Raw genomic sequence first — 9,325 nt, forward strand, 5'->3', positions numbered from 1 at the left:
AGTACAGATCCATCAGTGCCTGTTAGGCACTGTCATCTGGGTCTGAGCTTCAGCATAGGAGTCAGATCTGCTGAATGGTACAAACCAGGTGGATATGCCAGGGGAAAGCCAGCTCTCTCTGAATTCCTTGCTCTCCTGTTTCTCAGATTATTTCTTCCTGCCTAGGGCTGGAGACAGAGCACTGGGCTTAGATGAGTTCTCTGATGGTTCTTGTGTGTGTGATTGTTGCTTCTTTTGTGGTTTCCTAACTTGGGTGACAAATTGCCTCCTCCTGATTTAACATGATGACCTGTTGTGGGTCTCCTGGCATGTTCAGTCAGCTGTGTACCACTAGTGTTGAATCCTGGCCTGAGGTGATTTTCACATTCAAGTAACAGTGAGCTGATTTTTTTGAGCTCACATTCTAGCCTGGCTGTTGGGATCAGCAGGAGGTGGTGCAGATGTTCCCTGCTGAATTAGCTCCAACCTTGCAGCACAGCCTTTCCTTGGGAAAAAGAACTGTCAGAGAAAAATATGCTCGAGGGCAGATCAGCTAGTATGAACATGTAGCAAACAAGGCCACATTAAGAATGGGTGAATTACAAGATTCAGCTCTTGAACTAAATCGTTCAGAAGGTGGTAGATTTCCATAGCACCAGGATGTGACAGGCAGCCCAACAGCTTTGCAGAGCTCTTGCTGCCAGCCTTGTGGATCAGTTATGACTCAGCAGGAGATGTGTTCTGAGGGTGGGAAGAGGCTCTTGGAAGCTTGCTGTAAAACCTTTTTTGGGGATAGGGCTTGTTTTGCTCAAATTTTGAATTTGAGGACAGGAATGGGCACCACGAGGGGTGGGGGTGGGGGTGGCTGTCAAGGCTGGGTGTAGCAGAGAAGCCAAACACAGCCCCCAGGAAGCTGTTTTTCCTCTGCACTGTGGTACAAGGTGACCACTGAGCTCCTCTCCCGGTTTGCAGACCTCACCGCTGCATCAGTAGCTGCCAATCCTACTCAACCTTCAGCTCGGAGAACTTCTCTGTGTCAGACGGGGAGGAAGGGAACACAAGTGATCATTCAAACAGCCCAGATGAGCTGGCCACCAAGCTGGAAGATGAGCTGGCTGAGAAGCTGGAGGACATGTTGTCCCAGACTCCAGAGATCCCCATCGAAATCTCCACCCAGTCTGATGGGCTTTCAGACAAAGAGTGTGCTGTGCGGAGGGTCAAGACTCAGATGTCCCTGGGCAAACTTTGTGCAGATGAACACAGCTGTGAGGTGAGTTTAGCAATTCCCCTCTTCCTTCTGAAAAAAAACCAATGTTAGAATCACAGAATGGTTTGGGTTGGAAGGGATCTTAAAGATCAATCAGTTCCAACCCTATTGCATGGGCAGGGACACTTCCCACCAGCCCAGCTTATGCCAAGCACCATCCAGCCTGGCCTTGAACACTGCCAGGGATGGGGCAACCTGGGCCAGGGGCTCACCATGTTACCTTTGATGTTATGGAAGGGTCAAAAGGTTGTATGACTGCCTAGGGTGTGCTGCTGGGGTGGAGGTACCCCTGCAAACTTTCTCGTGTTTGGCCAGATGAGTGGCTGGGGGAAAGTAGCTCAAACTGGATGTAATTTGTGAGTCAAGGTGTGATGTTGGGAGGTGTGATGTTAATTGCATTAAGTGGGATAAAAAAACCCAAACACATAAAGTAGGTGGTGAAACAGAACTGATTGCCTCAGCCTTTGCTGATGGAGCTGGAATGATTTTCTTCTCCTGTCTTTCAAGTGTTTGGGAGGGGTAGGGCAAAGCCTGCTGCACCATCTCCTCAGAACTCTTAACTGTGTTTGGTGCTCTGACCAAGAATTTTTTGGCTGTCTCCTCATTGAAGGGAGACAAGTGACCTTTGGTAGGGTGCTTGTGTGTCTTTGCTATCTCCTGTGTGCTGATGATCACTCCTCCTCTGCTGGTGGTGACCTTTGCCTGTCTGCTGTTACAGACTGGGCTGGGGTGGTTGGTCTGCAGTGCAGGAACATTGCTTAGATCTTTTCCTTCCCTTTTGTTTTGCAGAACCCAGCACAGTTTGGAGAATCAGACTGTGACTCTTCTGAAGGGGAATGTTCTGATGCCACAGTCAGGACCAATAAGCCCTGCAGCTCTGCTACTTGGTAATACAGATCTCCCCCAAAGCTTCCTGATACTGGCATTTTGATTTCCCTGAGATTCCACTTCATTCCCCTTCATCACACTTTAGAGGAAGAGAAGATGCTTCTCCTTCCCACCCCAGGAGTGATTTGCAATAACCTGAATCTCTGGAAAATGTCCAAATGAAATTAATTCTCTTTGAGCATTTCAATCAAGAATGGCAGGGATGTATTTTATTGAATAATCTAGTTACTGTAACATGGATATTTATTTTTTTGACATTGTAACACTTTTTACTGTAAAGAGTGGATTGTATTTATAGACACACAGACTTGTTGCAAAAACACAAAACAAACAAAAAAGTTCAGAAAGCAAGCACATTACAGAGAACATCCTGGGAGTCCTGCCTGGACAGCTTTGTGTACAAACACGGAGGATTCTCTTGCTGCTTTCACAGGGGACCAGGCCTCATGGCCCTGAAGATTGGAGAACAGATCAAGAAAACTAAACCACTCAGTCTTATCAAATGAGGAAGCATTAAAAAAAAAAAAAGACCTTCCCGTAGGGTAACCTGTGAACAAAGCATATTCAGTATAACCAGCTGGGTCATTTTTAATCAGAAGGTGGACATGTTCCTGGAGCAAATTGGTACTGAGGTGCTGACACCAGGGTCTTCTGAGTCAAGACATCCCCAGGAATGTAAGAATGGGTTTTATTTTCAGGATTTTTAGTTTCTTCTGGTTTTTTTTTTTTTTTTTAATCAGCGTTTTGTTGTGAGATCCTGCAAATGTATTCTAACCTCGTCCTCTCCAGAATTGGTATAAGAGCACTTCTTAACATCATCCTTGCTTCACTCTGGCAGCGTTGAGCAGGGAAACCTCTTTCAGACACAGCGTGCCATTTCCCAGTTTGCTTCCTCCTCTTACCTCCTGTCTGTTTCAGTCAGTCAGAGAAATCAATCAACAAATCAGTGTTGGAAAAGCAAGGACTTGCAAGCGGTGGATGGCACATTCCGCAGAGCTGGAGCTCTCTTCTGGGGAGGAAACTGGAGCTGCCTGGACTGGACTTGGAGAAGCAGTCTCTCACCTACGACAGCACCAATATAACCAGCAGAGAGCTGTGTGTTGAGGGGGCAGACTAGGAATCACTGGCCTGGATGAGAGCATCAGCCCTGCTCTGTCTCCTCATTCACTGTATGTTCTCGAAAGCATTGACAGCTGCCTGCCCTTCACGTCAGGCTTTGTGCAAAACAGGTTGCACGGGGACTCTGGGTTGTGGCTGTGGCACAGCTGTGTCTCAGGTGTGCCCTGGGGCCTCCCTTTCTCCCTCAGGCTGAACCTCTGCAGGTGGAAGTGAGGGTAGCACTGGGGTGTGACAGGCAGATGGGAAAAATGTTTTCTGATAGAACTCATAGTGCCTTCCCTTCAAACACTACTCTTCTAAGTCAATATTTAAAGAGAACAAAACACTAGAGCACGTTTCTTTTCCCCCCTTCCCCTGCTTTAGTTGATGTCCCCCTGCAAAAGCTTTCCCTCTGCCCTTCCTGGCGTGCTGGCTGGCGTGGCCCTGTCACGCGTGTGGCCCTGTCACGCGTGTGGCTGTGTCGTGTCACATACGTGGCCACCTTGCAGGGACTTGCCCTGCAGTCTGGTGCACGCCAGCCTGAGATGAACGGCAGGAGCTGGACTATGGACAGGTACTTCTGTTGCTTTGTTTGTTTACATTTTGTGTTAAAATATTTGGTTTGAATTTAACTGTGGTAATTTATAGCCTCATGGCAAAATGAAGGAAAATGTCTTATGCAGAGAGCAGTATTGTATGAGTTAAATTATCCCATATTTTTAAATTTTTGTAGCTGGACTACACACAGATCTTAAGTTATGTTATTTTATTATTTATTCTCATTTCTGTAGATCAGAAGGTTGGTTTCAGTGCTAGCACAACTGCAATCTCTTTGTGTGATGTTCCTTCTCCCCAGGGGCTGGGGGGATGGGAACAGAGCTGGTCTCAGCAGCTCTCAGTGGCTGCTGCCTCTCCTGATCTCCAAGGATGCTGTTAGACCAGGGCAGAGAACCTCTCAGGGCTGGTCTGAGAGGGATGGATGCAGTCAGCCCCAGGGCCCCCTGATATTCTTTGGGGTCAAAGCTGTGCTTTGTTCCTGTTGCAGAGGGAGTTGGCAGCCCCTGGGCTGATGGGAAGTAGTGATCAGGGGGACAGTAGCTTCTGATTTGATCACAAAGTGAGTAACTATCATGAGATCCCTCAATAAGAGCATCCTAAAAGGACAAGTGGAGAGGAAGGCAACTGCTCTGGGCAGCAGGTATGAGATCAGGGGTGGCCAGCAGTGGATCCACTGGTGGGTAGGTCACCCGTGTAGGACCAAACAGGCTGCTGGAGAGGGAGAGACCAGCTCACCCCACTGACAACAGCAGTTCAGCTCTGGGGAAGGCAGAATGCCTTGGGGAGTGAAGCTCTTTGCTAGCTTGTTTCTTGTTTCCTCTCTCTCCCTGTCCCACATTTCTTTTCCCAAATGTTCTCTGTCTCTTGGCCAGTGACAGGAGAAGGTGGCAGGGCCAGAGGTGGCTTTGGTGTTGTGGTGTGAGAGGAGTTTTGGTATGGTAGAGGTGGTGCAGATGGTTCCTCTGGAGGCTGGGGTGCAGGAATTCAGCAGTGGAAGAACTGTGTGCATGTTACATACCCACACAATGAGCAAGACCAAGCAGTTGCCTCAAGAGAGGCTGAGAACTACCATCAAATGTCCCCCCTAGCAGTGGCTGCCAGGCCCTGTGACCCAGAGAGACTCTGCTGCTCAGGTTTGGTGGGATGCTGAGCTCCCAGAGGCAGTGCTGTGTCAGCCCCTGTCCATGGCCCTGTCCCTGGGCAGCAGTGCTCTCCTTGGGCAGCCCAGAACTGCCTCTCTGCAGGGACTCCAACCTGCCATGGCTCAGGCCCTCTCAAAAAGATCCCCAGAGGGGTTTTTGTTGCTGAGGGCTCTCCTTAGAGCTCCCCCACCATGTGCTGAGGTCCCTCTGGACCTGCAGAGGAGCTTTGATGTGTGGGGTTTTGGGACACTTCTGGGCCAGCTGTCCCAGGTGTGTGCTGATTCCTCCTTGTCCCTGCCTGGGGACACGCTGGCCCCTGCTGCAGCCTGGAATAGCAGAGCTGAGCCCTTCGGCTCACCGGCTGCCACCTTTAGCTCTCATTTCTCTACACACCTGCGTGACTGCACTGTTAGAATCCAGCAGCCCTCAGCTCTCCCTCTGGGGCTGTCCCCCTTGCCTGCACCCCTGGAGGTGCGATCCCAGCCTCCCACACACACCTCCCACCCTCACCCGAGTGTGGGCAGGGATGGCCCCGCAGCCCCAGGTCCGTGGGGTGGTTGCCAGGGGTTCTGGAGGTGATTTCCTTCCTGAGACCTACCCAGAACTGCATGTGGGCAGGAGCTCTCTACACCCCACTCTAGGGCACCTCTGCTGCTGTTCCTCACACTCTCTGGGACTGAGAGGTGTCAGGCAGCCCCCTCTGCTCCTCCTCCTCCTCCTCCTCCTCTCAGTAACACTGCATTTGCAGGGCCAGGAGCAAACCCTGGGTTCCCTTTCCAGCATCCCAGCTCCTCTGATGCAGTTCTGATGGCTGCTGCCAGCTCCTGAACACTAGCCTAGGTTTTTTCCCAGAGCTGAATGTTGCCTTCCCCACTGTCGTGTTAAGTAACCATTTCATCTTGGCCCTGTCCAGTAGTGTTCATCTCTCTCCTCCTCCTTGTGCTCCGCAGATTCCTGATACAAACTTGATTTTGAATTTTTTTGATTTTTTTTTTTTTTTTTTTTTTTTTTGTATTGAACAGTGTACAGTGATGGAAACAAGAATGACTATCAAAGCAAACAATGCATGGAATAAAAAGCCAGTGTACTTCAATGCTTCTCAGGCTGGTCTGGTGATCTGGAATGGTTTCTCATGTACTTTAGGGTAATGTCACAATGCCCCTTAATAACCAACACCATGTCAGTGAGCACCTTGGTGTTGCCTCTCTGAACACAGCTTAACTGGAGCTCCTGGGAGCTCCAAGGGCCAGGGTGGAGGCTTGGTCAGACACACAAAGCTCTGACACAGAGCATCAGGTGTCCACTTGTTGAATGAGTGGTTTTTGGCCTGTGAGCTGGGGGACTGAATGTGTGACTTCTCATTCTGGGAACCTTGCTGGTGGGACAGCTGTTAAATGACTGACACATTCACTGTCACCTTCCCAGGTGCTCTGGAGTCTCCCACCTCCCCCCTTCCGTGCCAGAGAGTTTGTCCTCCAAGTAGAAGGCCAACTCAAGGAGGTGCAAATACCAGAAACTCAAGAGCACAGTATCATCTGGGGAGCACTGCTGGTCTTCAGCAAGTGAGACAGAGCCTACCTGCTTCTTTGGAAGCCTTCTAGTTACACAAGAGCAAACGTGGAGGTTTAAAGGTGCTTTTCAGGAACAAATCACTGCCAGCCAGGCACATCCATGCTTTCCCTCCCCCCCGACTTTAGTCTCTGTGGGGAGTAGCAGCCACTGACAGACCTCAGAAAGAGACTGCAGGGAGAGAGGTGCGGGGACCCCCTCCCATCTTCAAGAGCTGGGCGGACCTAAGGGGGTTCTGATTTGGGTCATCAGAAATAGGGTAATAGGGTTAGGATGAGGTTAGACTCGATGATCTTGAAGGTCTTTTCCAGCCTGAGCAATTCTATGATTTGCCTTCCTCCTGTTGTTCTTTTCCATCAGTAACACATTTGCAGTGGGCTGGCAACCCCCTGGGGTGCACTGGAGAAGACAGTCTGATTTTAAAGGAAACAGGCAAATTACCAAAGTGTTCACAAAGTCCCTGTATAATACTCTCGTGCAGATACATGCACTGTTAAACATTCATTAAAGGAAAGAACCTTACATCTCCTCTAAGATGAGAAGAAGGATTAAAATCTGCAATTCTCCTTGGCCCACAGTGGCACAGAGCATGCAGAACACAACCTACAGGAACAGAGACCTGCAGCTTTTGCAAGGCAGACCCCAACATCTGGGGCACCTGAGGCATCACAAGCTCTTTTTGCCATTGACTAACTGAGTGTGCTTGTCTTCATCCAGCTTCAAGTGCCTCGTGCTGTACTTCTTGATAAGGGTCCCTGGGATCAATGCTGCCACAGCCATCGCAAGCAGCTTGAGCAGCGTGTCCCAGGAGAAAATGGCATCCAAGGAGGTGATCTGGGACAGAATGGCTCCTGTCTGCACGCAGATGAAATTATATGGGGTGAGACCTGAGAGAATCAAAATGCAAAAGATAAAAGATTTCATGTAAAATTATCTCAAACACATCCCTGTCCAAAGGCAGACACGGGGTGCGACTCAAACCTTTGCTTCATTTGCCTGTTTGCAAAGTGACTCTGACTTACAGGGGCGGCACCAAGGCAAAAAATTAAGTGTGACAGTCACAGCTAAAACACTGCCCCTCTGCCTCCCCCAGCTCAGCATCCTACCCCAGGTCATGCTGCCCCCCTCAAACAGCCTCCTCAGGCCTTACCGATGAGAACAGAGAAGAAGAACTGGGACATGGGGATGTTTAGAATGGGAGCTGAGAGATTCAGAAACCAGTTTGGTGTCATGGGGAACAGCCTCAGGAACAACAGGAAGAAAAATAAGCAGCTCCTGTTCTCTTCTACCTGCCAAGAGAAACAGTCCAAGTTATTTCTGCTCCTTGCCCAGCAGTAACATCTGAATGGCCACAATACTGAAGTGAATGCAAGTTTTCTTCTAATGTGCTGCAACATAACATCAGCCTGGAACTGATGAAAAGCAGCAACTGTGTGTGTCTGTGTGTGTCTGTGTCTGTGTGTGCCAGCCCCTTCCCTGCAAGTGCTGAAAACGGGATCTAACTTGAATGAGAGACTGTGGGAAGTCAACAGCGGAACCACTTCCAGCTCCGTAACATGGCACTGTATGGGTGGAGACAATTTCAGAGCACAGGGACTTCCTAGTCCATCCATTATCTTATTTCTGATTTTCCACGTACCCCTTTGCAAACTACCTTGCTCCCAGGAGAGCCGATTGTCTCAGAGGAGGCCCTGATCTTATGCATCCCTTGTGTAGCCTTTTTTTTACTAAGTCACCCCAAAAAGCAGCCTCCCCCAGGGGAGGGGGGCATGCAGGGTGCCTGCTTACCTTCTTTTGCAGCACAGCCACTTTATCGGGGAAGTAGTGGACAATGAACTGCTTTCCAAAGGCGTGGGAGAGCAGGTAGCAGAGGGTGGCTCCCACCGACGTCAGGACTGAGCACAGCACCAGTCCGGTCCAGGGCCCAAACAGTGCTCCAGCCAGGACGTTCTGCAGGGGGATGGCAGTGGCTGAGATACCGGGGAGCACAGCCCCGTGTCCCCTCAGCCCCGGGTGGGTAACACACAGCCCCGTGTCCCCTCAGCCCCGGGGACACTCACACAGCCCCGTGTCCCTTCAGCCCCGAGGTGGCACAGACCCGTGCTCCCTCAGCTCCGGGGGTCAAAGATCTGCGTCCTCTCAACCCCAGGGACACATACGCACACAGCCCCGTGTCCGCTCAGCCCCGGCGGTGACACGGACCCATGTCCCCAGAGCCCCGTGTCCCCTCAACTCGGTTGCTTTGGGCCTCCCCGATGTCCCGCCCAGCGCGGCATCGACCTTGCCGTGCCCGGGGCAGCTCCTGCTGCGGGTCCGTGGGGAAAGAGCCCCTCGGAAGGGTTCATACCCGCCCACCTCCCGGCCCGGCCCGGTTCGGTCCCCGTGGCGGTACCAGCAGGCTGGAGCCGGGGATGGCGAAGCTCTGCTTGTAAAGGTAGGCAGCGCAGAAGAGAGCCAGAGCCGCGCCGCGGTGCTGCCGCTCGTAGTCCCGCAGCGCCTCAGCCAACTCCCGCAACTCCTCCAGGTCCGACGGGAACCGCAGCGGCCTGAGAGAGGGGGAAGAACACCACTGGGATCCCCAGCCCGCCCGGGCTTCCCCCTCCCTCCCCGCACCCACACAATCCCCCGCACCCACCTGCCCTCCTGCCCCGCGTTTAATCGCACCGACAGCAGCCAGAGGGCGGCCGTGGCGGCCGTGAAGACGAGCCCCAGCCCGGCCAGCCGCCGCCACATCCCGCATGGGGACAACGCTGCCCCCGACCCGGCCCGGCTCGGCTCGGCCCCGCGGCGGGACGCGCAGGCGCGGGGCGGGGCGGTGGGCCCG

General features: G+C 51.8%; 2 protein-coding genes across 13 annotated transcripts in view; one reads left to right on the forward strand and one right to left on the reverse strand.

Moving 5' to 3' along the window:
* MAP3K13 (mitogen-activated protein kinase kinase kinase 13) overlaps window positions 1-6,025 on the forward strand; it is a 79,854-nt gene extending 73,829 nt beyond the window's left edge. For all 8 annotated transcript variants that reach the window (XM_071752014.1, XM_071752015.1, XM_071752016.1 and 5 more), the window contains 2 exons: window positions 952-1,249; window positions 2,036-6,025. In XM_071752014.1, coding sequence (XP_071608115.1) covers window positions 952-1,249; window positions 2,036-2,137 — 400 coding nt within the window. In that variant the 3' untranslated portion in view covers window positions 2,138-6,025. The remainder of the gene's footprint in view (window positions 1-951; window positions 1,250-2,035) is intronic.
* A 527-nt stretch (window positions 6,026-6,552) lies between these two features.
* On the reverse strand, window positions 6,553-9,295 carry TMEM41A (transmembrane protein 41A). 5 transcript variants are annotated; one of them, XR_011727450.1, is made up of 6 exons: window positions 9,137-9,295; window positions 8,894-9,047; window positions 8,290-8,451; window positions 7,652-7,790; window positions 7,025-7,388; window positions 6,553-6,914 (listed from the first exon to the last, which is right to left on the reverse strand). XR_011727450.1 is itself a non-coding variant. In XM_071752032.1 (5 exons), exons 1-5 carry the CDS (start codon window positions 9,232-9,234, stop codon window positions 7,168-7,170), a joined length of 774 nt encoding a protein of 257 aa, XP_071608133.1. In that variant the 5' UTR covers window positions 9,235-9,295; the 3' UTR covers window positions 6,948-7,167. The 5 variants fall into 5 exon arrangements, 3 of the variants coding, with proteins under 3 accessions (XP_071608133.1, XP_071608132.1, XP_071608134.1); XR_011727449.1 differs by having other exon boundaries at window positions 8,290-8,471; window positions 8,857-9,047; XM_071752032.1 differs by lacking the exon at window positions 6,553-6,914 and having other exon boundaries at window positions 6,948-7,388.
* Window positions 9,296-9,325: the final 30 nt, after the last annotated feature.

Source organism: Heliangelus exortis, chromosome 9 (genome assembly GCF_036169615.1).
Source record: "Heliangelus exortis chromosome 9, bHelExo1.hap1, whole genome shotgun sequence".
Lineage (NCBI taxonomy): Eukaryota > Metazoa > Chordata > Aves > Apodiformes > Trochilidae > Heliangelus > Heliangelus exortis.